We start from the raw sequence: 26,733 nt of genomic DNA on the forward strand, positions 1-26,733 counted from the left end.
TATTGTTGATTCACAAAGTGAACCATTGACATCCACTGATAGAAAGCAAGTGTTGAACCAATAATCTTAATGATTTTTACTGGTACAGTTAAAACAGAAACAATTTAATCCAAATTTACTTCCAATCAATTGTTTTTTTTCTCTACTATATAGCAATAAATAATACAACAGAGTCCATTGTTTTAGATCTTCTATCAAACTATTTCATCTCCAGCTGCATCCTCATTGTATCTATTAGATCCTCAAAATTACTGGATTGGAGGTGGCATAAATTGGGGTTTCTCCCACAAGGATAGGATTTAGGACAAGTTGCAAACCCAGTGGGTTTCCATCCCATTTGTACAAATAGTTTACACACTACTGGGACCACGTTAATGAAGGAATATTAACATACTGATGGAATGATCATCCTTGTTATAAACTCTGATTTCTGCCTTTCACAGATCCCAAGGAAATATTCACCTGTACAAACCAGGTATGCTAGCAAGGACCAGCTGATCCAGACAGAAACATGGGCAAGTCAGAGTTTATACATTTTGGCAACAAGAAAAAAACATAGAAGCATTTTCTAAATGATAAGAAATTTAGAACTACAAGAGTAAAGGGATTTGGAAGTTGAAGTACATATAAATCATTAAAAGTTAGTATATGGGTACAAAAATCAACTAAAAAGGCTAATAAAATGCTGGTCTTTATCTAAAAGGGTCTGAAATACAAAAGGAAGGAAGGTTTGCATCAGTTATATGGAACCTTGGTCAGGCTGATCTGGATATTGCATTCAGTTTTGGTATGCACACATTAGGAGGGAAATATTGGCCTTGGAAGGATTGTTGCACAGATTCTTCAGATACCAAGGCTCAGAGAGATAAAATACAAGACAGGTTGCATAAATTTGGTTGAATGTTTTGAATATAGAAAATTGAGGGGGTGATCTGATCAAAGTCTTTAAAACATTTGACGGATTTGAGTCAAAAGTATCATGTGGCCAGTGAACCATTACTTTTTGTCAAGTCTCAGGAGAAGGAATAGCATTATGTTTACAAGTTCTCCACAGTAACTGCTGTTAGCTTCCGATAAACCTTTTGGTTCACTTAATTATCTATACGAAATGCTGCCAACAGCTTTCTGAAAACTCAAGAATATAACAATATCTACATTCTCTTCACGTTACATGAGAATAATCATTTCAAAAAATCCTCATGTACATTAAATATGATCTTCTGCATCCACACTAAGAATTCCTTAACACATTATCCTTTTCCAAGTGTACACGCACTAAATTTATTTGAAAACTTTCCGACAGCTGATGTTATATTTATTGCTCTACAGTTTCCAGGCATGTATTTTTCACATTTTTTGTCAAATAGGTTCCCTCAATCCTACACTAAAATTCATTACAAACAATATTTTCCTGGTTTCCATTTTTACCACAATTATTTTTAAATAAAACTATATTAAACTGAGTGAGATGCAAGGTCACAAACTTCATACTATACATTTTAAAGGGTGAATATTTCAAGCATTTTTAACAGACCCTGTCATATTCTCTGGCACTCAAAAGGAAAATATCAAATTTAATTCCTCAATCTTTTAGACCCTGCAGTTCAACTTCCAGTCAAATAACTTTAATTTGATATTTGGCACCTACCCAGATCCACATGTCTTGACACACATCAGTTTCAGTCTATACCAGTCTGCTTTACAGGTAAGGCACTGTGTGCTAGACCTCCCATTACAGGTTTCACAGCTTTTGTGACAAGCAAAGCAGTGACGTCTGCTCTCCTCTGAGTAGTACCCATCTGGACAAGAGTCGACACATGTCCTATCTAATTGAAAGATAAATGGTGACAATAATTAATATAACATAATACAACAGAATAAAATATTAAAACATGGAACGCCTCTACCATGTTGTAGTGCAAAAAATTTAAGAAGCATGTTGCAAAACACGTCAAGGTTAACCATTTTTCAACATAGTCCTTTGTAAGTGTCAAATCTCATTGGGAATGTACATCTAATGGAGTAAATCATGAAAACATTTGACAAATTGAATGTTAAATAATTATCAGTAACAGCAGTTTCAAAGCAACTCTTGTATAGCCAACTTTTGAGCGCTTTTGTATTAATGAAACAACTTCATGTGTGTCATTATCGGGCTGGATTCAGTGAGGGTGATGAGGGGCCTCGCCAGGGGAGAACCTGTGATAGACCCACGTTGCTTCTCTGGGGGAGGCCCGACAAAATGGATTGTCCAACAGGGCACCGATTTACAACCCCAGATCTGGTTGCAGGTAAAATGATTTGTATCTTGAACAATTTGCGTGAGTATCTTCCTTATCTCTGGTACACAAAACAATCAACTTTTGAGAAAATTTAGGAGTGAAATTTAAGATCAAAACAAGTGAAATTAATTGCAACTTCAAATAAAAAGATATATTGGTGTTTCCTTTTTAAAGTGGCATGCACTAAAGTAGGTTACATTGTTAAAACTAAATAAAGGATCTGTGCTCCAAAAAGAGTTAGAAGGAGAACCATTATTAACTTCTAACTATCTCGAAGACTGAAACAAGGATTACAATACCATTCAAAAAGAAAACTATATTGTGCTATTTTCCAAAGGCTGGAGCTTAAAAGCCTAAAGCATACTTACTGAGTAAAAAGTAATTGAGAGTGCAGCTAAGACAGTCGTGCTCGGTGGGCCCATGACAGCGGTGGCATTTTTTGTGACAGGGCCTACAGATATAGTCCATGTACATATTTAGGTCACAGTCCTTGTGCATTACGCAGTGCCCCTGGTTGTTCTTCATCATTCCTTCTCTACAATGAACGCAGTCTGTAGAATAGGGTCCCTCACAGGTCCTACATGTTTGATGACACTCTACAATTAAAAGAAAAGCATTCAGTAATGGACATTGCCAATTTGTGATGGTGAAACTAAGAATTACAAAATACACATGATTTAATACAAGGGATACAAATTTGTTCTTTGTTTTCCTGTTAATTTTTGGTGGTTGTAAATTTAAATAGTTGCAAAGCCATATTTGAAATCAATGAATCTCCCCTGATTGTCATATTACGGTGCTTCCCAGTCATCCAGTAAGGAATACAGATGTACACCCTGCTCTACGGTCAGGACCTAACAAATCTTATCCATCTAATTTGTATCCTCCCCAATCCAAACTGATCAACATCACCAACAAAATTAGCATACATGTAAGATCTGTATTTCCCCACTGAGAAAAGACATGTAACCAACTACATAGTCAAAAATCGGGGGCTTAAATTCAACATAATTTTGCCTGCTTTGTAGGCCTAAATTAAGCCCAATGGTAACTAATTTATCAGAGCAGACTCCTCTGCCAGAGCATACAAGGACTTTTGGGTCACTGCTAAATTGGACAGGGGCTCTTTTTAGGTGGCCATCATTGCCCTATTAAAAACAGGCTCCTATGACCATTTCTTGCCCAGGTTGTTGAATTTCTTTGGATTAATTGCTTTTGATGTGCAAGCTTCAATTTGCTTTTCCACATCTTGAGCAGTCTAAGGAGTTTGCTCAAAAAAGATTGCAAAGTCACAGAATTATAGAATCATAGAAACTTATAACTGAGAAGGAGATCATTCAGCCCATCGTGTTTATGCCGGATGGAAAACAGTACCCAACTAAATCCCACTTTCCACCTTTATGCCCATAGCCCTCAAAGTTATGGCACTTTGACTGCACAGTATTTCTTAAACGTAATTTGGTTTCTGTCTCTGAATTCAAGTCTACCACCACCTTCTGGGTGAAAATATTTCTTGTCAACTTTCCTCTACTTCTTCCACCAATGACTTTAAATATATGATCCCCACATGTTTACCTATCTGCTAAGGGAAATAGGTCCTCCCCTCTGCAGTCTATTTAAGCCTATCATTATTTGAAACATGTCATTTAAATCGCATCTCAGCCTCCTCTGTTCCAAAGAAAACAGCAAATCCAATCTTTTCTCATAAGTAAAATTCTCCATTCTGATGGCAGAATCTTTGTAAATCACCTTGGTACTCTCTCTAGTGCGATCACGTTTGTCCTTTAATGTGATCAGAATGGTCCACAGTACGTTAGTTGAGTCTTGATTAGTGAAATGTACAGTTGTAGCATACCCTCCCTGCTCTTATACTCTTTGTCTTGGTTAATGAAGGAAGTTATCTTGTGTTCCTTCTTAAATGCCTTATCTATGTGTCCTGCTGCCTTCAGAGATATATGCACATGGTCCCTCTTTCCCTATACTCTTTGCAGTATGCTATCATTTATTCTCCTGCCTGATTTGCCCTCACCAAATGCATAACCTTAAACTTCAAATAAAATGTTATTTGTGTTGTTGAAGGGACAAGGAGTGCTTCTCCTGGCTTCACAATCAACTGTGGGTCACCTTGGCCCACCTCATTTTCCATCATCTTCTCCTTGCCCCAGACTCACCTGCAGTCCTTTGCTGTGCCCAATATTGGTTAGGCCCCGACAGGCAAGTTGCATCAAGGTGCCTGATTGATGTTTGCAGCTCCCCTGAATAAATTATGATAAGGTCTGTGAATGAGTTTAGAATGGTCCTTGTCCTCTCCATGTCAATGCAATGGTGCTGAGCACCACTGGAATCATAGCCAATTTGGTGTTGCTAATTAATTTAGGCCCCCATATGTCCTCAATGGAATCACAGCATTGTGATGATATGATAGTAATTCAGAGGGAGTTCCAACCCAAAAGGTAATAATGGGGTAAAATGTATGTATTTGCAAATTATCCTTGGTGGACCACAGTTTGAGTTATATCTTGTCTTGAGAAAATGTGTTGATTTTACAGCAAGTGGAACATTCAAGGGGCAGATTGGATATAATGGCCCCCTAGTAAAACTAGTTATAATGACATTCCACAATATTCCATAAATTTAAAAAGAATCACATGCTAATTTGTTTAGACACTTCAAAAATGCTGTGCTAATGCATCCCTTGGATTCTTAAAATGTTGCCTAATTTCTATTGTTATTGGAACATATGGAGCTTACCCTGGCAATCGTTAGTTTCCTTGTCGATGTAAGTTCCTTCAGGGCAGGATTTCAAGCACTGCCCGTCATGCATAACCAAAGAAGGATTGGCGCACCCTTCACAGTCAGCGGAGTCTGGACCATCACACACTGAGCATTGAGGATGGCATGAAGTACACGTAAAAGTCTGAGTGTTTTGAAAGAATCCTCGGGGACAGTCTTGGAGGCAAACACCCTTGTGAAAGAAAAAGTGTTTGCTGCATTCTGTGAAAGCCAAACACATCATTAATTTGCCTGCTTCCATAGAGGTCACAGTGTCATGGCAGCTTAATAAACTAACTTGTGCAGCAATCAAAACTATGTATCCAAATATGTTACTAGAATTTGTCATGATTTATACAAGGTAATGTTATAAACAAAGGAAAGCAGGAACAGAATTTGGTAATTCAATACCAAACCCACTCTGCATAGATTTGCAGTGGGCACCCTTGATTCCCACATACCAGAAAAATTGCGCACATATTGGGAGGGGATTTTACAGCTTCGCTCATCCGAGACAGTAAAATCCCGTCCACAGTCACGGACCTGTCCATTGTCCGCCCCTCGCCCGCTCCGATTATCGTGGTGGGTGAGGTGGTAAAATTCCGACCATTATTTGAGATTGCCAATGATCGCTTATCATTGTGTTTGATGTAAGAGCAATTCAGTGAATTTCAGCTGGGTAAAATGTATGTATTTACACATTATCCTGGATGGACCTCAAGTTCAGAACTCAGTATCGAGAAAAGCCACGGGAATTGGAGAGGGCAAAGGACTGACCATGGAAAGGTCCATTGACCTCAGATGGGATTTTATGGTTTTGGGATGAGCGAGACCTTAAAATTCCGCCAGGTGTTTGTTTTACAGCAACTGTTTGGCAACGGGTAACACACACCAGAGAATTTTGGCTTCCAACTCCTTAACTCTGTGCTTTAGATTCTGTCTTAGCACAACCCCAAGAATGTCCTTGGAGGTAATTTCCAAACTCAGTTGCTGCTGGAAAGTATTGCTTGCTCATTGCAAAACTCACCTGCTCCGTTATTCCGTTGATTTCAGTAGTATAAAAATTATAGAAGTATAACAATTGGTGGGTGAGTCACCTCAGCAGGTTAGCAGGCATTTACCAAAGTTGAAAGTGGAACTCTACATGACACATATGTTAAGAAGCACAATGCATATATAACCTGATACAATGATGGAAAAATGATGGACCTTCTTCCTCATCAAAATGCTAATTTTGTCAGAAAATCAAGGAATTTGAGCCCATGATTTTCCAGTAAGAATGGGCTGCCAGCAAGTAGATTCTAGGTTTAATGAAGAGTTCTGCAGAATAAAATTGGCCTGAATTTTTTGGAGGGATCTCCCTCTGAAGAGGAAGATCCAGCAGCTACAAGACATTAATAGACCTGCAGTCAGAGGGCTTCTGATGGGGGCACTCCCACTTCCCCAGCCCTGTCTGAGATCTTGGCCCAGTCTTTTTTGAACTTCACCCATGCCAGGCCAATCCTTCCCCCCAGCTTAGAAATTGAGACTGGGTGGGAAACAACCCTTAAGTGGCGAACCACAGTGCCATGCTGCCTATTGCTGCGCTCCTTCTCCCAAATCCTGGCAGAGAGAGTTCTCAGGGATTCTTAGAAGCAATTCCCCTATCAAAGTCTATTCTTGTGGCAATGTGAATCACATGGTCCTTGTATTCAGGTAGAAATGCTGATTAGCTATTGCCGAGATCCCAACTCTCTTTTATCTTGGTTGTAAGTGAACAGTTTAAAGCACAACTGTTCATAACTTGACATTTTTAATATTTTGCTGGGACTTAGTAGAGTCAGTCTACCTACTATCATTGTCTCCAATAATTCCAATAAAACAATAAGTCAGATCATTTTAGGCCGGAACATTTTTACCTCTGGTGTCCACCAAGGATCTATTCTTGCCCCCTCTTCTATTTCTCATTTACATGCTGCCTCTAGGTGACATCATCCAAAGGCCCAACATTAGTTTTCACATGTACGCACTCATCCCCACCCTCCCACAGCCTCTTTCCACTCCTCCAATATTGGTAAATTATCAGACTGCTTATGCAACATACAGTACTGATTGAGCAGAAATTTCCTCCAATTAAATATTGGTATAACTGAAGCCATCATTTTCAGTCCCTGCTCCAAATTCCATTCCCTAACCATCAACTCCATCCCTCTTGCTGGCAACAATTTGAGATTAAACCAGTCTGTTCACAACCTTGGTGTCACATTTGATCAAGAGATGAGCATCCAACCTCATGTTGGTGCCATCACTAAAACCATCTATTTCCATCTTCATGACATTGTTCTACGTCCCGCTGTCTCAGCTCATCTGCTGTTGAAACCCTCATTCATTCCTTCATTATCTTGCAGTAAATCCAATTCCCCTATTACTTCTTTGCTTGCTGACCTACACTAGCTCCAGGTGAAGCAATGTCTTGATTTTAAAATTCTCATCCTTGTTTTGAAATTCCACTTGGCCTTTCCCCTCCCTATCTCTGTAAACTCCTCCAGTGCTATCACCATCTGAGATATCTGCACTCCTCTAATTCTAGCCTTTCAGTGCATCCCAATTTTAATTGCTCCACTACTGGTGGCAGTGTCCTCAGCTGTCTAGGCCTGAAACCCTGGAATACCTCCCTACACCTCTCCACTTCACTACCTCACTTTCCTCCTTTAAGATATTCCTTGAAACCTTCCTCTTTGACCAAACGTTATAAGTTGCTTGGTGCCAAATTTTGTTTTATAATGATATTATGAAGGGCTGTGGGATGTTGAATTACTGTAAAGGTGATATATAAATTGTCATTGGGCTGTTGTCATTGCAGGGCATTCTGTGCTGAAGTTTGCGTAAAGAAGTATGTGAAGGAATCATACAATCATTGAATCTCTACAGTGCAGGAGGAGGCCATTTGGCCCATTGAGTCTGCACCCACTCACTAATAGAGTACCTTACCCAGACCCTATCCTCCACCCTATCCCCGTAACCCCACACAAATTTACCATGGTTAAGCCATCTAACCTACACATCTTTGGACTGTGGGAGAAAACAGGAGCATCCAGAGGAAACCCACGCAGACATGGAGAGAACATGCAAACTCCACACAGACAGTCATCAAGGCCGAAATTAATTAAACTCAGGTCCCTGGTGTTGTGAGGCAGCACTGCTTACCACTGTGCCACCCTGCTGCCTCAGTGCCACCGTGTCGCCCCAGGTGTAATTTCTCAAATACTGATACATCAATCTAACCCTGACATGGGAGTGGTTGATGCTGATGTTGGTTATAAAAAAATGGGAAAATATCCAAATTATCAGGATTAATGTTCCCCAGAAAGGATAAATAAGGAATAAGGTAAAGGCAAAAAATTATAACTTGTAACATGCTATCCTGACAAAAGAAGTGTTTTGATAAGGAAGAAAGTCTAACATTGTTTCATCATCATATCAAGGTACATATGCATTGTTCCTAGACATAGAACATAGAAACCCTACAGTGCAGAAGGAGGCCATTCGGCCCATCGAGTCTGCACCGACCACAATCCCACCCAGGCCCTACCCCCACATATTTAACCCGCTAATCCCTCTAACCTACGGATCCCAGGACTCTAAGGGACAATTTTTAACCTGGCCAATCAACCTAACCCGCACATCTTTGGACTGTGGGAGGAAACCGGAGCACCCGGAGGAAACCCACGCAGACACGAGGAGAATGTGCAAACTCCACACAGACAGTGACCCGAGCCGGGAATCGAACCCGGGACCCTGGAGCTGTGAAACAGCAGTGCTAACCACTGTGCTAGCGTGCTGCCTCTTATCAGGAATGACTATGCGACTTATAGGGTCCACTTTCAACTTTGTTAAATGGCTGCTGAGCTGGTGAGGTGAATCACCCATCCATCATAAATCATGCCCAATCTTTATACTTTTGAAACCAATGGAAGATAAAACAGGTGGTTTGGCAATGAGTGAGTCATATTTTCTGGCAGGAACTGATTTTGGAAATTACCTCCAAGGACATTGTTGGGGGTTGTGCTAAGAGAGAATCTAAAGAGAGAGAGTTAAGGAGTTGGAAGCAAAGCTCTCAATTGTGTGTTACCAGCTGCCGAACAATAGAGGAACAATATAGAATGATTGAAATTGTCCCAAGATAGATCGGGATGAAGATCACGAATTGAAGATAGGCTAGCTAATAGGAAAAAGAGAGTTGGCATGAATAGATACTTTTCTGGTTGGCAGGATGTGACAAGTGGTGTGCTACAGCGATCATTGGGGGAGCCTCAACATTTTACAATTTATTGTAAATTACTATGATGAAGGGACTGAAGGTACGGTTTCTAAATTTGCAGATGACACAAAGATAGGTAGGAAAGTAAATTGTGAAGAGGATGTCAGGCACATAGATAGGTTTGTTGAGTGGGCAAACATCTGGCAAATGGAGTATAATGTGGGCAAATGTGAAATTGTCCATTCTGGCAGGAAGAATAAAAAAGAACAAATAACAAAGAAAATTACAGCACAGGAACAGGCCCTTCGGCCCTTCAAGCCTGCGCCGACCAGGCTGCCCGACTTAACTAAAACCCCCTACCCTTCCGGGGACCATATCCCTCCATTCCCATCCTATTCATGTACTTGTCAAGACGTCCCTTAAAAGTCACTACCATATCCACTTCCACTACCTCCCCCGGCAACGAGTTCCAGGCACCCACTACTCTCTGTGTAAAAAATCTGCCTCGTACATCACCTTGAAACCTTACCCCTCACACCTTAAACCTGCGTCCCCTAGTAATTGACTCTTCCACCCTGGGAAAAAGCTTTTGACTATCCACTCTGTCCATGCCTCTCATAATAGAGGTATGCAAGAACTATAGAGAAATAGAGAAGCTTATTATCTAAATGGTGAGAGGTTGCACAGTGGCTAGCACTGCTGCCTCACAACGCCAGGAACCGAAGTTCGATTCCGGCCTTGGGTAACTGTCTGTGTGGAGTTTGTACGTTATCCCCATGTCTACGTGGGTTTCCTCCCACAGCCCAAAGATATGCAGGTTAGGTGGAATGGCCATGCTAAATGCACGGGGTTACAGGGATAAGAGATGTGGCAGATGTAATTTATTGTGGAGAAATGTGAAGCAAAGTATTTTGGGTGATAAAAAAAAACATAGGAATGCACATTTAATGTAAAACAGTGAAAGGTGTGGAGGATTAGAGAGATCGGCTACTACAAAACAACATCCCTTGAAAACTATGTGCAGGTGCGTGAAGTCATATCAAAGATATTTTACTTTTAGAAACAGGGCAAAGAGGTTATGATAAAAGAATTGCTTTACACAGATTTAAGAGATTATCTGGAATTCTTCAGCCGTTCACACTGGTGAGATTCTCTGGTCCTGTAATAGCATACCCTCTGCCACGGGTTTCCTGGTGGCGTGAGGTGGCTTCAATGGAAATTGCCATTGACAGTGGCGGGACCAGAGGATCCCACTGCCAGCAAACGGCACATTGTCTCTCACTGCTGAGACAAACGCTGAAGGGGAGGCCTGTTGTGATAAAAAAATAATAATTTAAGAGGTTATGATAAAAGAATTGCCTTACCAAAATTTGAGCCGGAATATTGTGTGAAGTTTTGAGAAATAAGAACATTAAAAACATAAAAAGCATAAAGCATGGGAAAATAAAGTTTAGTTTTGAAGAGATACTTGAGATACTGGGACTATTCACATTGGAGTAGAAAAATATTTTTAAAGATTATAAATGGTTTGATAAGGAAAACAGGAAAGGACTGTTTCCTACGCATGATGAGTCAGTAATGAAGAGTTATCAACTTATATCACTAAAAAAGTGAAGAGAGAGATCAGAAGAAATTCTTTATGAAATAAACCACTGGAGCATGGAATGCTTGGGAATAGTTGAGGTATAAGCCATTGCATCTTTTAAAGGAAAAATGGCTAAACATTTGAAACAAAGAATGCAGTGGGGATAAGGCATAAAAGTGGGATACAATTTTAAATCATTCTTGCAAATAGCTATCTTCGATAGAACAGGACAACTAGGTTACTGCTGTGTTGTAAACCTCGATGGTTATTTGATGCGTTAACTAGCAAATGAAAAACATCAGCCAGGTTTTTTAATCATGATGTTTGTGCTCATTTAAAGAAAATATAAAGAAAAAGACCACAGATGCACTTTCTTTAAAATGCAGATTGTGCACCCCCACCTGTACAAGTACGTTCATTGCAAGCTTCACAGCTTGCAGGGCAGCGTTTGCAAAATCCTTGGGCACTGGCATAGTGTTTCCTGGAACATTGCTCTTGACAACTGTTGTTATCCAGTAGGTAAGGCTTGACGCAGGATTGGCAGTTTGTAGCAGTAGTTTCACAACTCTCACATGCATCATCACACTTTGCGCAGTACTTATGTGTACTTATAAAATATCCCCTAACAAAATAAGAAATCATTGCTTAGATACACAATCTAGGATCAGAAGATATAATTCAAGTCAAATATCAACTAAGCTCAACAAATCACAGTGCATGTTATCACTCCTCAAAATATTTTAACATTCAAAATTAAAGAGAAATTACTGAAAATAATAGCTCTTGAGCAGGCTAGAATATCAGAATTTGCTTTAGGGCTGCAGTGAGGGCAGCAACACCAATACAAAAAGGATACCTGTCTCAGAATCATTGTAGAAATGGTTTGGGCAGACTGTGGGTCCCATTTTTTCCTACCTCAACCATTTGATATAGTTTTGACTAGTACTTGGAACTACGATGTTGTTGCTATTACAGAGACTTGGTTAAGGGAAGGACAGGATTGGCAGCTTAACATTCCAGGATACAAATGTTTCAGGTGGAGTAGAGGGGGATGTAAAAGGGGTGGGGTAGTTGCACTACTGGTTAAGGAGAATATCACAGCTGTACTGCGGGAGAACACCTCGGAGGGCTCATACAGCGAGGCAATATGGGTAGAGCTCAAGAATAGTAAGGGTGTAGTCACAATGTTGGGGGTTTACTATAGGCCGCCCAACAGCCAGCGGGAGATAGAGGAACAGATATGTAGGCAGATTTTGGCAAGGTGTAAAAGTAACAGGGTTGTTGTGGTGGGAGATTTTAACTTCCCCTACATCGACTGGGACTCACTTAGTGCTAGGGGCGTGAATGGGGCAGAGTTTGTAAGGAGCATCCAGGAGCATACTTCTTGAAGCAGTATGTAGATAGTCCAACTAGGGAAGGGGCTGTATGGGACCTAGTATTGGGGAATGAGCCCGGCTAGGTGTTCAACATTTCAGTAGGGGAGAAGTTCGGGAATAGTGACCACAATTCAGTAAGCTTTAAGGTACTGATGGATAAAGATAAGTGTGGTCCTCAAGTGAAGGTGCTAAAATGGGGGAAGGCTAATTACAACAATTTTAGGCAGGCACTGAAGAATGTGGATTGGGGGCAGATGTTTGAGGGTAAATCAACATCTGGCATGTGGGAGGCTTTCAAGTGTAAGCTGATAGAGATTCAGGACCAACACATTCCTGTAAGGATGAAGGCTAAGTATGGCAAGTTTTGGGAACCTTAGATAACGAGAGATATTGTGAGCCTAGCCAAAGAGAAAAAGGAAGCATTTGTCAAAGCTAGGAGGCTGGGAACACATGAAGCAAGTGTGGAATACAAGGAAAGTAGAAAGAAACTTAAGCAAGGAGTAAGGCGGGCTAAAAGGGGTCATGAAAAATTATTGGCCAGCAGGATTAAGGAAAATACCAAGACTTTTTATACATATATAAAGAGCACAAGGACAGGGGAGGGAATCTATGCATGGAACCAAAGGATATGGGTGAGGCATTAAATGATACTTTACGTCAGCATTCACCAAAGAGAAGGACTTGGTGGATGATGAGTCTGGGAAAGGGTGTGTAGATAGTTTGAGTCATGTTGAGATCCAGAAGGAGGAGGTATTGGGGTTCTTGAGAAACATTAAGATAGACAAGTCTCCAGGACCTGATGGGATATATCCCAGAATACTGAAAGAAGCAAGGGAGGAAATTGCTGGGGTCTTGAGAGAAATCTTTGTATCTTCACTGGCTACAGGGGAGGTCCCAAAGGATTGGAGAATAGCCAATGTTGTTCCATTGTTTAAGAAGGGTAACAAGAATAATCCAGGTAATTACAGGCCGGTGAGCCTGATGTCAGTGGTAGGGAAATTATTGGAGAGGATTCTTTGAGACAGGATTTATTCCCACTTGGAAATAACTGGACGTATTAGCAAGAGGCAACATGGTTTTGTGAAGGGGAGGTCGTGCCTCACTAACTTGTTCGAGTTTTTTGAGGAAGTGACAAAGATGATTGATGACGGTGGGGCAGTGGATGTTGTCTACATGGACTTCAGTAAGGCCTTTGACAAGGTCCCTCATGGCAGAAGGTGAAGTCGCATGGGATCAGAGGTGGACACAGAACTGTCTCAATCATAGAAGTGGGCGGCACGGTAGCACAGTGGTTAGCACTGCTGCTTCACAGCTCCAGGGACCTGGGTTCAATTCCCGGCTTGGGTCACTATCTGTGTGGAGTGTGCACATTCTCCTCGTGTCTGTGTGGGTTTCCTCCGGGTGCTCCGGTTTCCTCCCATAGTCCAAAGATGTGCGGGTTAGGTTGATTGACTATGCTAAAATTGCCCCTTAGTGTCCTGAGATGCGTAGGTTAGAGGGATTAGCGGGTAAATGTGTAGGGATATGCGGGTAAGGCCTGGGTGGGATTGTAGTTGGTGCAGACTCGATGGGCCAGATGGCCTCTTTCTGCACTGTCGGGTTTCTATGATTCTAAGACAGAGGGTAGCAGTGGAAGGGTGCGTTTCTGAATGGAGGGCTGTGACAAGTGGCGTTCCTCAGGGATCAGTGCTGGGACCTTTGCTGTTTGTAATATATACAAATGATTTGGAGGAAAATGTAACTGGTTTGATTAGTAAGTTTGCAGATGATATAAATGTTGGTGGATTTGCAGATAGCGATGAGGACCATCAGAGGATACAGCAGGATATAAATCGGTTGGAGACTTGGGTGGAGAGATGGCAGATGGAGTTTAATCCAGACAAATGTGAAGTGATGCATTCTGGAAGGTCTAATACAGGTAGGAAATATACTGTAAATGGCAGAACCCTTAAGAGCATTGATAGGCCGAGGGATCTAGGTGTACAGATACACAGGTCACTGAAAGTGGCAATGCAAGTGGAGAAGGTAATCAAGAAGGCATACGGCATTCTTGTCTTCATCGGCTAGTACATTGAGTTCAAAAATTGGCAAGTCATGTTGCAGCTTTAAAGAACCATAGTTAGGCCGCACATGGAAGATAGTGTTCAATTTTGGTCGCCACACTACCAGAAGGATGTGGAGGCTTTGGAGAGGGTACCGAAAAGATTTACAGGATATTGCCTGGTATGGTGGACATTAGCTATGAGGAGAGGTTGGAGAAACTTGGTTTGTTCTCATTGGAACGATGGCGGTTGAGGTGCGACCTGATAGAAGTTTATAAGATTATAAGGGGCATGGACAGAGTGGATAGTCAGAAGCTTTTTCCCAGGGTGGAAGAGTCAATTACTAGGGCGCATAGGTTTAAGGTGCGAGGGGCAAGGTTAAAAGGAGATGTACGAGATAAGTTTTTTTTACACAGAGGGTGGTGGGTGCCTGGAACTTGCTGCCTGGGGAGGTAGTGGAAGCAGATACATTAGTGACTTTTAAGGGTTGTCTTGACAAGTACATGAATAGGATGGGAACAGAGGGATATAGTCCCCGGAAGGGTAGGAGTTTTTAGTTCAGTCGGGCAGCATGGTCAGTGCAGGCTTGGAGGGCCAAAGGGCCTGTTCCTGTGCCGTAATTTTCTTTGTTCTTTGAAGAAAGTACTGTTCAGATTAAGGACCCATCGAGCAGCCAATATTCAGAAAACCCTGGATTGTAAGATTTTATGTTGTGAACCATATACTTAGAGGTGCAGCTTTACACCAGAACATAACCATGGTTCAAAGTGATGAGCTGCATCCACCAAGTGGGCTGAAGTGGATAATGACAAAGGCACGGGAGTAATTTGCAAGCTTGCAGATGATTAGCTAAATTTCATGTGATTATATTTCATATTTATAAAGCAACAACATGTCAGAAATGTGAATAGCAAATAAAACATCTCAATAAAAAACAGAAACCAATCCAACCAAATTAACCAAAACATGTTGTCAACATTTTTACCTGCTACTCAGTCACATTTTCACTTTGATATCAATCAGTCAGCTGAAGTGAGGCAGCTCTGTCTACAGCTGTTAGGGGTCTCTGCAAAAGAGCATGTGGAGGATCTCCCAGGATACAGCAGAATTATTTTTTTCAATGCAGAATTTGATGCAGTTTATAGCCACTACACTCCTATTGTAATTAGTTATTTTCATATGTCGTATGTTTAAACTATTGGCTTTCAGTTTTTCAGATAAACAAACTGAATTATTGAATTTGATCTCAAAATACAAAGAAAGATCCTAAAATCCAATGTAAAATTTCAAAAAGGAATTCGCCCTATTCAGCTGTTTTGGAAGTGCCCTTGGTCATAGACCAGCATTGACAGGTATTTTTCAGTTGTCAGCTTTTTGGGAATGCATTAGTTGGATTTGAAGTCATTCATCAACCATTGCTAGTTTTGAAAGTTGGCATTTCTTTCATTGCCATTCAATCTTACGCTTGGCAAAAGTGGTAAGTGCACATATTATACAGATCATCATGCCTCATGCCCGCTGCCCTCAAAATTCCTATTTCAAAAATCTAGTCAAGTGTGATCTTACTACTCTGGATTCCACAGCTCAAGTATGAGCCTCCCTGTGACTCCTGCACGGAGTTTAAAACATGAGAAAATACTTAGGTTTCCTGTAGCTCGCTGCTCTGAATTCAAACTGCAACCAAGCTGATTACTTCCAGAACTCCAACTGCAACAAGGTTAACTGCCCTTCTTTGAGAATTACTGTATATTTCTTCCTTTTCCAGCTAAACAAATCTTCCAGGCATTCATTTTTCCCCTTTCCAACTTTGTCTTGTAATAATTCCTCCCAAATGCAGGGTGTGTTATGGATTGAGTATTCACTCGAGGTGTATGTCCAGCTTTATCTCTTGACTTTCAAGGAGCGGCAAGCTACATAAGTGTGGTATTTTTCAAGGATAGGCTTGCAGACCACGAAGGTACAAACAAACAAGAACTTTATTGGAAAGATATTTACTCTACGGGCTGTTAGGATAGACTGCTTATTTGCCCAAGCAAACAACTGATGACATCAGTGTCATGTGACCGGACTCTTAACATTCCAACCAGGAACAAACATGAATGCACAGCACTTTCCTTCCCCTTTATATCAGAGGTTCCTGCAATGTAACACTACATAACAATTTACAACATGAATAATTAAGAAGCACAATAGTCAATAGGTTAGACGTTTTGCAGGATTGCGATTTGGGGTTGTCGACGAACCTCAGGCATCTGCTTTATTGTGTTGACTGCAACCTCTGGTGTTTTTGGTCGAGTTTGGGCATCGTCCGTAATTGTCTCAACTGGAGTTGATGTATGATTTGGAGATTTACTCAGTGTCGAAGTGTTTTCAGTTGAGGTACTGTCTTCCACAGTTGTTTCTGCTATTGTCACATTCTCTGGAATGTCTAGGTCTTCACTTGGCATAGTTTGTTACAGACTCTTGATTAACTCAGTCTCTGGCAAACTAGTTCCAGTTGCTAAAAGTTGGTCAGCATGTCTTCTCCACACTACATTATCCTGAATTTGAACGGTGTTTGTGACCGGTCCTGTCTGTGCTATGACAATGGCAAGTATCCACTTCTTACTGGGGTATATTACCTTGCCAATAATTCCTGACCCTTCTGTAAAACACAATAATTAGCCCAAAAACTTTGCTGTTTCCTCTGAACAATTTCTTGTCCCTCACACGGCTTTAGCAAATTGGGCACTGTGCATAACTGATGTTTTATCATGAGAAATGCTGGAAAACTTTGAGTTGCCGAGTGTGTCGTATTCCTGGAAGTCATCAGGAATTGGCTTAGTTGTCCAGACAATGACCCTTGCTCACAAGTTACCTTCAGTGTATGCTTCATTGTCTGAACAAACCTTTCAGCCAGCCCATTTGTGGGAGGATAATAAGGAGCGGATCGGATGTGTTGGATTTCATTCTCCTTTTGATAATTTGTGGATTCTTGTGAAATGAAATCTGCCCCATTGTCACTCACAGGTTGTTCAGGGTAACTGAACTTGCAAACATCTCACCCAGTCTTTCTGTTGTTCTCTCTGAGGATGTAATCTTCATAATGGTGACTTCAGGCTATTTTGAGTATGTATTGACCCACAATGAAAAACATTTGTTCTGCAAATTATCCGGCATAATTGATATGAACTCTTTGCCATGGCCCTTCTGGCCATTCCCATGGGTGTAATGGTGGTAGTGGTGGCAGGTTTCAAACTAATGCACCAGCCGAACACATACCCACCTTCTCCTCGATTTTGCTATCGATGTCTGGTCATCTCCTTCATCCATACTATACCACAGTGACCTTCATGTAGTTGGTTTAGTAACGTTTCCTTAATAATTTTGGAATGATGCCCCTCATTCGGTAGAGGAGACAACTAGCTTGCATGGATAGTTCAAGTCTTCAGACAATAAATGGCTTTAAGTCTGGGTTTGTTCCCATGGTTTTATTATGAAGTACCATGTCCATAACTCCTGACACTATTGGATAATTTCTGGTATACTTCTTAACTTGTCCTGTGGTTGCAGGAGTGTTATCAACTTACTCAGAGGAGGAAATATTTCCACTCAAAATGTTTATTGATGACTTGTTAGGTAAAGGTAGTCTGGAGAGCCAGTCAACATCCCCATGGAGATTTACTGATAATATTTTATCGTATGTGTATGTGCTGACAGCAGCAATGTCCATCTCTGCATCTTGCTTGCTGCCAGAGATGGAATCCCGATATTCAAAATATCATTGTCAGTGTTCAATGATCCATTAATATATAAATTTTCCGCTATATTGGTATTAGTAAAAATGTTTACTAATCTGTGGAGAGTTCATTTCTGCTTTCTTCAAGGATCATGATGCAAATGCTATTGGTTTCTCTTCACCATTGAGCATTATGTAAGACATCACTGCTCCCACCCCAGAAGATGATGGGCCCGATTTTACCAAAACTTCACACCCTTTTTCGGGCACGTAATTGCGGTAAAGTCGGGTGTCGGGCCTTTAACGCGATCTGCACCTGATTCTGAGCAGACCGCGGCTTTACCGACATCCGATTCGGGCGCGGGTCCGGTCCGCGCCCGAATTGGGTGGCCCGACGATTTAAATGCATTAGCATGCATTTAAATCGACTTAATGAACCGCGCGCCCAACTCCACCGCCAAATCCCACTTTACCGTCTTCTGGTCCGTTCCGGATCAGCGCTGTAAGCGACCTGCAGAATAAAAGTCTGAATGGGGGGGATATATATTTTGAAATATTTTCCCAAATTTTTGACTGTCAGGTTTTTAGTTCCTGCGATTATAATTTTGACATTATCTTCCAAAGGGAATTCCTCTAATTCTGTGCAATGTTCAGATGAAAACAAGATGAAAGAAAGGATCCATGGCTGCTCCAGAGGCAGATTAGCTGCACCCAATGTTGCCCATGCAAATCACATTCATAAGTAGGGGCACATCTGCCATGGAATGTGAGAGAAGAGTTGCCAATACAAACTTCTTTTCACTATGGTTGATTTCCCAGATTTAGTAATCTCCTTGAATCTTATTTCCAACCAAGTTCTACCACAGGGACAATTCTTCCAAGTTCACTACATGACTCTGAACATTTGAGCATCTGGCTCATGGCTCCGGGGACATCAACAATCCAGTTACAGATCACAAATGTATTATACAGGTCACTAATTGCTCACTAGGACACTGTAGTTTAATTACCTTTCCCATAGATAATTAGGCAGCACAAAGAAGATGCTACATTATTTTCAGTTTGCAAGATTCTCCCAAGTCCATCCTCCCCCCCTCTCTGCTGTTTTTTTCTTTCGCGCCCGGGCGCGCTGCTTCAGATTTCTTTTCGAACTGCGCATGCGCAGTTCAGAGCTCCAATCGTTCTGGCAGCGCTAAGCCCCGCCCACTGCGCGGATCAGACCGGAGCCAGCAAAAAGCGTATGGGCACGCTGCAAAGAGGATTCGGGACTCGGATCTGTATTACGCCTGGATCCGGCCCTTAGACTCCAAATGGTAAAATCGGGCCCGATGTGTCCCAAGCCAGTTGCAAAGGTAACTTTGGATTAAAGTGTGTCAGAACTTCAGGGTGCCATGGTGTTACAGTGGTTAGCAGTGCTGCCTCACAGCGCTGGGCACCTGAGTTGGATTCCTGACTTGGGTCACTGGCTGTGTGGAGTTTGCATGTTCTGCCCGTGCCTGCGTGAGTTTCCTCCAGGTGCTCCAGTTTCCTCCCACAGTCCGAAAGGCATGCTGATTAGGTGCATTGGCCATGCTAAATTCTCTCTCAGTGTACCCGGACAGGTGCCTGAGTGGGGATTTTTGCAGTAACTTCATTGCAGTGTGAATGTAAGCCTACTTGTGACACTAATAAATGTGAAACTGAAACATTAGTAGTGCCTCCTTAGCTTGTATGAAGGCTTTATCGCACTGATCCACCCATTTCCTGTTTTAAGAACATAAGAACTAGGAGCAGGAGTAGGCCATCTGGCCCCTCGAGCCTGCTCTACCATTCAATAAGATAATGGCTGATCTTTTCGTGGGCTCAGCTCCATTTACCCGCCCACTCACCACAGCCCTTAATTCCTTTACTGCTCAAAAATTTATCTATCCTTGCCTTAAAAACATTCAATGAGGTAGCCTCAACTGCTTAGGGAATTCCACGGATTCACAAACCTTTGTGTGAAGAAGTTCCTCCTCAACTCAGTCCTAAATCTGCTTCCCCTTATTTTGAGGCCATGCCCCCTAGTTCTAATTTCACCTGCCAGTGGAAACAACTTTCCTGCTTCTATTTTGTCAATTCCCTTCATAATCTTATATATTTCTAGAAGATCTCCCCTCATTCTTCTGAATTCCAATGAATATAGCCCCAGTCTACTCAGTCTCTCCTCTAAGCCAACCCTCTCAACTCCGGAATCAACCTAGTGAATCTCCTGTGCAACTCCCGCCCCCATTCCCCCCCCCCCCCACCATCCGCCCCCCATTCCCCCCCCCATCCGCCCCCCTCCATCCGCCCCCCATTCCCACCCCCCCATCCCCCCCTCTACCCCCCAGTGCCAATATATCCTTTCTCAAGTAAGGAGACCAAAACTGTACACAGTACTCCAGGTGTGGCCTCACCAGCACCTTACACAGGTGCAACATAACCTCACAATAGATTATCTCCAAAAGCAGGTTCCTTTTGTTTTATATAGCACCCTCCTATTTATGGAGGTTTCCAGTGACACCAGCACTTTACACAGGTGCAACATAACCTCATGAAGTTTTTAAACTCCATCCCTCTAGCAATGAAGGACAAAAATCCATTTGCCTTCTTAATTACCTGCTGCACCTGCAAACCAACTCCTTGTGATTCTTGCACAAGGTCACCCAGGTCCCTCTGCACAGCAGCATGCTGCAATTTTTTACCATTTAAATAATAGTCCATTTTGCTGTTATTCCTACCAAAATGGATGACCTCACATTTACCAACATTGTACTCCATCTGCCAGATCCTTGCCCATTCACTTTGACTATCTATATCCCTTTGCAGACTTTCAGCATCCTCTGCACACTTTGCTCTGCCATTCATCTTAGTGTCATCTGCAAATTTTGACACACTATACTTGGTCCCCAACTCCAAATCATCTATGTAAATCGTAAACAATTGCGGTCCCAACACTGATCCCTGAGGCACACCACTAGTCACTGATCGCCAACCAGAAAAACACCCATTTACCCCCTAGTCTTTGCTTTCTGTTAGTTTTGAAATAATAAGTTGTGTAAAGGCTTAAGGAGAGTCGCTTGATCTGGGACAAACCTTCCATTGTCGTTTAATAAGCCCAAAAAAACAAAGCTGATTAACGTTTTGAGGTGCAGATGCCTTAGTAATAGCTTTGCCTCAATCCTTTTGCATCTATTACATGACTTAAATATTCAATGGAAAAATTCACATTTATTTTTCCATACTTCAATCCATAATCTTTCAGTCTCTGGAGTGTGGCATCTAGGTTGTGGAGATATTCTTCCTCATTCTTTCCAGTGACTAAAGTATCACCTCATTAACACTACACTCCTTTTAATCTGCTTAGAATTTGATCTATGACACATTGGAACAACATAGGTGCAGACTTGATGCCAAATGGAAGACATTTATATATGAATAGCCCTTTGTGTGTCATGATTGTCAAATATTGTTGTGATTCAAAATCCACACTCATCTGGATAAGGTTGACTAAGGTTTGCTTTACCGAATTGTTGGCCTCCAGCCATCCTAAATAAATCATTAATTAAGCCAAAGGTTACTGCTCTGCACATAGTACCAGATTGATGGTGGCTTTAAAGTCACCACAATTGTGTACCAATTGATCCTTCTTCATCATGGACACTATTGGTGTGGTCCAATCACTCACTCACATTAATAGGTTTGAGCAGTCTCCCTAATTTTGCATCTACTTCAGGTGTGATTGAGTACAGCACTAACCTAGCCTTTAAGCATCTTGCTTGATTGTCATCGTTTATCTTTAACTTGACTGAGATCTTCTTCATGCCTCCCAGCTCCCCATTAAAGACAATGACATTTTAAAAAATATCTTTGGTAGACCTGGCTCTGACACCCATCATTATGAAGTGCTTCAAAAGGTTAGTCATGGCACAAATTAATTAAAATGCCTCCCACATTGCCTTGATCCACTACAATTTGCCTATCTCCGCAACATATCCACAGCAGACGCCATCTCCCTGGCCCTACACTCAACCCTGGAACACCTAGATAACATAAATACCTATTTCAGACTCCTATTCATAGACTACAGCTCAGCCTTTAACACCTTTATTCCCACGAGACCCATCTACAAACTTTGTGACCTGGGGCTCAGCTCCTCCCTCTACAACTGGATCCTAGACTTCCTAACCCACAGGCCGTAGTCAGTAAGAATAGGCAACAACCTCCTCCACAATCATCCTCAACACCGGTGCTTTGCAAGGCTGTGTCCTCAGCCCTGTACTATACTCCTTATGTATCTCTGACTGTATGGCCAAATTCCCCTCCAACTTGATTTTCAAGTTTGCTGATGACATCACCGTTGTGGGTCAGATCTCAAACAATGACGAGACAGAGTACAGGAAAGAGATAGAGATAGAACTCTACCACCTCGTAATCGGTGCCACTGAGGATCTCACAACGGAAATCTCCATTGGCCTCGAGCAGGATTGTACTGTCTCGCCCAGAGAATCTGGTGAACTGGTATCAATATCAACAAAACGAAGGAGATAGTCATCGACTTCAGGAAGCGTAGTGGAGAACATGCCCCTGTCTGTATCAATGGGGACGAAGTAGAAATGGTCGAGAGCTTCAAGGTTTTAGGTGTCCAGATCACCAGCAGCCTGTCCTGGTCCCTCCATCAGATGCCATAGTTAAGAAAGCCCACCAATGCCTCTACTTTCTCAGGAGACTGAGGAAATTTGGCATGTGCACTACAACTCTCACCAGTGTCTACAGATATATCATAGAAAACATTCTTTCTGGTTGTATCACAGCTTGGTATGGCTCCTGCTCTGTCCAAGACCATAATAAACTGCAAAGGGTCGTGACCGAAGTCCAGTCCATCACTCAAACCAGCCTCCCATCATTGACACTGTCTACACTTCCCGCTGCCTCGGCAAAGCATAACCAAGGACCCCATACACCCTGGACATACTCTCTTCCACCTTCTTCCATCGGGAAAAAGATCCAAAAATCTGAAGACACGTATCAACCAACTCAAAAACAACTTCTTCCCTGCTGCCATCAGACTTTTGAATGGAACTACCTTGCATTAAGTTGATCTTTCTCTATACCCTAGCTATGATGGTCAAACTACATTCTGCATTCTGTCCTTTCCTTCCCTATGTACGCTATGCTTTGTCTGTATAGCATGCAAGAAACAATACTTTTCACTGTTTACTAATACATGTGACAATAATAAATCGAATCAAATCAAATGGATGACTGTGTAGAGTTTGCACCTTCTCCGTGTCTGCATGAATTTCCTCTGGGTGCTCCAGTTTCCTTCCACAGTCTAAAAATGTGCTGGTTCGGTGAATTGGCCATGCTAAATTGCCCCTTAATTTCCAAAGATGTGTAGGTTAGGTTGATAAGCCAGGTTTACGGGGATAGGGCAGAGGGGAAGGCTCGGGTGGGATGCTCTTTTGGAGAGTCAGTGATGACTCGATAAGCTGGATGGCCTCTTTCTGCTCTGTAGCAGTTCTATGGATGGAGTATAAAAGTTGGGAATTCTCATTATAATTCTACAGGGCATTGGTTAGACCACAATTGAAGTACTACTGAAGTTTTGGTTTCCTTATTTAAGAAGGGATATACTTGCATTAGAGGCAGTTCAGAAAAGGCTCATTAGGCTGAATTTTGGGATGGGTGGTCTTAAAAGGAAAGGAAAGCTTGGGACTATACTCACTGGAGTTTAGAAGAATGAGAGGTAATCTTATCGGAACATATAAGATCCTGAGGGGTTTTTACAGGGTAAAATACAGGGTAAGATACTAAGAGGATGTTTCCCCTCATGGGGGAATGTAGAACTGGGGGGCAAAGTTTCAAAATTAATGGTCTCCCATTTAAGATGGAGATGAAGAAGAAATTCTTCTCTCAGAGGGTCATTAACAATTGGAAATCCCTAACCAAGTCGGCTGCGAAGGCTGAGTCATTGAATATATTCAAGGCCGAGTTAAACAGGTTTTTGATCTACAAGAAGTAAGTGGACTAGAGATGGGATGGGGACAGGAAATAAAGTATAGTTAAAGCCACAATTCTCTCCCTAACTGTACTGTTGGTGTACCTACATGCCACAGGGGCTGCAATAGTTCAAGAAGGCAGCCCACCAGTACCTTCTCAATGGCAATTAGGGTTTATTAAGCACACAACATACAGTGACTGACCACTGAAATGCACAAATACTGTGTGGAGAGCACCAACTAATGAAGTTTCAAGTACTACACTGTGTTAACCTGGGTTGATGTTAAACATTCCTGGGAACATTGTACCAAACTCGTCATTTACAACACAGTTTGGAATTTGAATTTGTTACAGCATTAATAAACGGCAGAGATTTTTCTTTCACCACACTGGAGTAATTGTCTTTGTTAATGACACAGTAATGAAAGAATACACTTACAATGGGCATTCACTTAAACATTTCCCCAAATGCAGGTAAAGTGGTCGCTGTTGTACTGTGAGACACTGCTGGCAGTTATTCTTGTTTCCTGAACAGACCTCACATCCTTCTTCACACTGCTCACAAATTCCAGTGACTGAATTGGCAAAGGTCTGTATCGGGCAGACGTTGACACAAATTTCACCATGCAGATAGAGTTCTGGATATTATAAAAAAGATTCCTGAATTATGCTTGCTTTTTGAAATCGCACATACAATCGCAGCAAGGGATACAAGGTAACAATTAGGAGTGAACACTCAAGCTGAATACAGATGACGGAGGTCATTTTGTCAACCTTAGCTAATCTAGTCAAATGACAAAATAAAAGCTCTCACTCTGATGGAAATCTGGCAGTAAGGTACTTAACATTGAGCAGCTCAGTTCGCCACTCAGTTCATGTCCTCCGTGTTTCTGTGTGCTGTTGGGCAGGGTTTAAACTAGAATGGCAGTGGGGTGGGAACCTGAGCTGGGAGACAGAGGGAGGAACAAGGATAGAAACAAGGCAGAAATATAAGAAGGAAAAGTGGAAGGCAAAAAAAAACAAGAGTGAAAAGCAAATCGGGCTAGAATTCAAAATTAAGCTAATAAGGTTAAAAAGACAAGTCTGTCTTTGTGCTTTAGTGCATGGAGTGCAGGGATTGGTGCTGTGTCCCTTGCTGTTTGTAGAGTACACTAATGAACTTGATGTGAATATGGGAAGTATGGTCAGCAAGTTCGCAGATGACACAAAAATTGATGCTGTGGTAAATAGTGAGGAGGAAAGCCTTAGATTACAGGATGCTATAGTCAGGCTGGTCAGATGGGAGAACAGTGGTAAATGAAATTTAACCTTGACAATTGTGAGGTGAGGCATTTTGGAGGACTAACAAGGCAAAGGAATACACAATGAATGGTCGGACTCTAGGAAGTACAAAGGACCAGAGAGATGTTGGGATGCATGTCCAAAGATCACTGAAGGCAGTAGGATCGGTAGATAAAGTAGTTAAGAATGCATATTGGGTTCTTGCCTTTATTAGCCAAGGTAAAGAATATAAGAGCAAGGATGTTATGGTGGAACTGTATAAAATGCTGGTTAGGACACAGCTAGAGTGCTGTGTGCAGTTCTGGTTGCCTCATTATAGGAAGGATGTACTAGAAAGAGAGCAGAGGAAATTCATCAGAATATTGCCTGGGGTGGAGAGTTTCAGCTATGAAGAGAGTTTGGTTAGACTGGGATTGTTTTCCTTAAAGAGAAGGCTGAGTGAGGATACCTGATTGAGGTTTATAAAATTATGAAGGACATAGATTGGGTGGACAGGATGAAACTTTTCCTCTTAGTAGAGGAGTCAATAACCATAGGGTATAGATTTAAGGTAAGGGGCAGGTGATTTAAAGGAGACTTGAGGAAAAACTTTTTCACCCAGAGGGTGGTGGGAATATGGAACTCATTGACTGAAAGGTGGTAGAGGCAGAAAACCTCACAACATTTAAGAAGTACATAGATGAGAGCTTGAAATGCCACAGAATAGGCAAGGTTACAGACCAAGTGCTGGAAAATAGGATTAGAATAGAGAGGTGCCTGACACAATGGGCCGAAGGGCCTCTTGCTGTGATATAAAACTATGACTAAGTGACATCCTTCTAATCTACACCTCATCTGTCATCCCTCCCCCAAGCTCACAACTTACCTGTGTCAGCAGGAAGCCTCTGGGATGCCCATTTTCCCTCTATTGGGAACACATAAATGAGGCTGACAGTTAATACCAACTGGTCTTGCATAGAATTTCCTGGGCATGTGGTGCTTGAGTTTCTGCTGGCCTCCTGTCTACGTATTAAAATGCCCCTCTACAGTCTTTTCCTGCCGCCTAATGAACTTTCAAAAGGCTACACCAGTTTGTATCTGTACATCCTAATGTCATGAAGTAATGCGCCATGTTAACATTGTGTAACCCTCTTTCCCCTCTCTGATGTAATTCTGAATTCTAACCAGAAAAGTGCACAAAATGGTTCTGGTTCAAATCCCTCTCCCCTACCCTCACCTTGTCCTGTTTACACAATCCCTGTGCAAAAGGGAAGGTAGAATTTTGGAGCTATGATTTTCATATTTTCAGTTACAACATTCTTTGCATTGACTTTAAATTAATTTCCTCAAAGGAGTCTTTTTTTATTTTGTGTGTTATTAACAAATTTGCAGTGTCCACTATACCACCACCTCCAACATGGCAAACAATTTTATTTTACATTTCCAGCATCCACA

The 26,733-nt window shown here is 41.8% G+C and overlaps 1 protein-coding gene across 1 annotated transcript in view; it reads right to left on the reverse strand.

Annotated features, from left to right (window-relative positions):
* The window catches only part of pcsk5b (proprotein convertase subtilisin/kexin type 5b), a 337,923-nt gene that overhangs the window by 16,281 nt on the left and 294,909 nt on the right, over positions 1-26,733 (reverse strand). The window contains exons 29-33 of the mRNA XM_078214531.1: positions 24,458-24,656; positions 11,281-11,501; positions 5,034-5,276; positions 2,651-2,878; positions 1,649-1,826 (exon numbers count right to left, since the gene is read on the reverse strand). Of these exons, the coding sequence (XP_078070657.1) occupies positions 1,649-1,826; positions 2,651-2,878; positions 5,034-5,276; positions 11,281-11,501; positions 24,458-24,656 (1,069 nt within the window). The remainder of the gene's footprint in view (positions 1-1,648; positions 1,827-2,650; positions 2,879-5,033; positions 5,277-11,280; positions 11,502-24,457; positions 24,657-26,733) is intronic.

Source organism: Mustelus asterias, chromosome 6 (genome assembly GCF_964213995.1).
Source record: "Mustelus asterias chromosome 6, sMusAst1.hap1.1, whole genome shotgun sequence".
Lineage (NCBI taxonomy): Eukaryota > Metazoa > Chordata > Chondrichthyes > Carcharhiniformes > Triakidae > Mustelus > Mustelus asterias.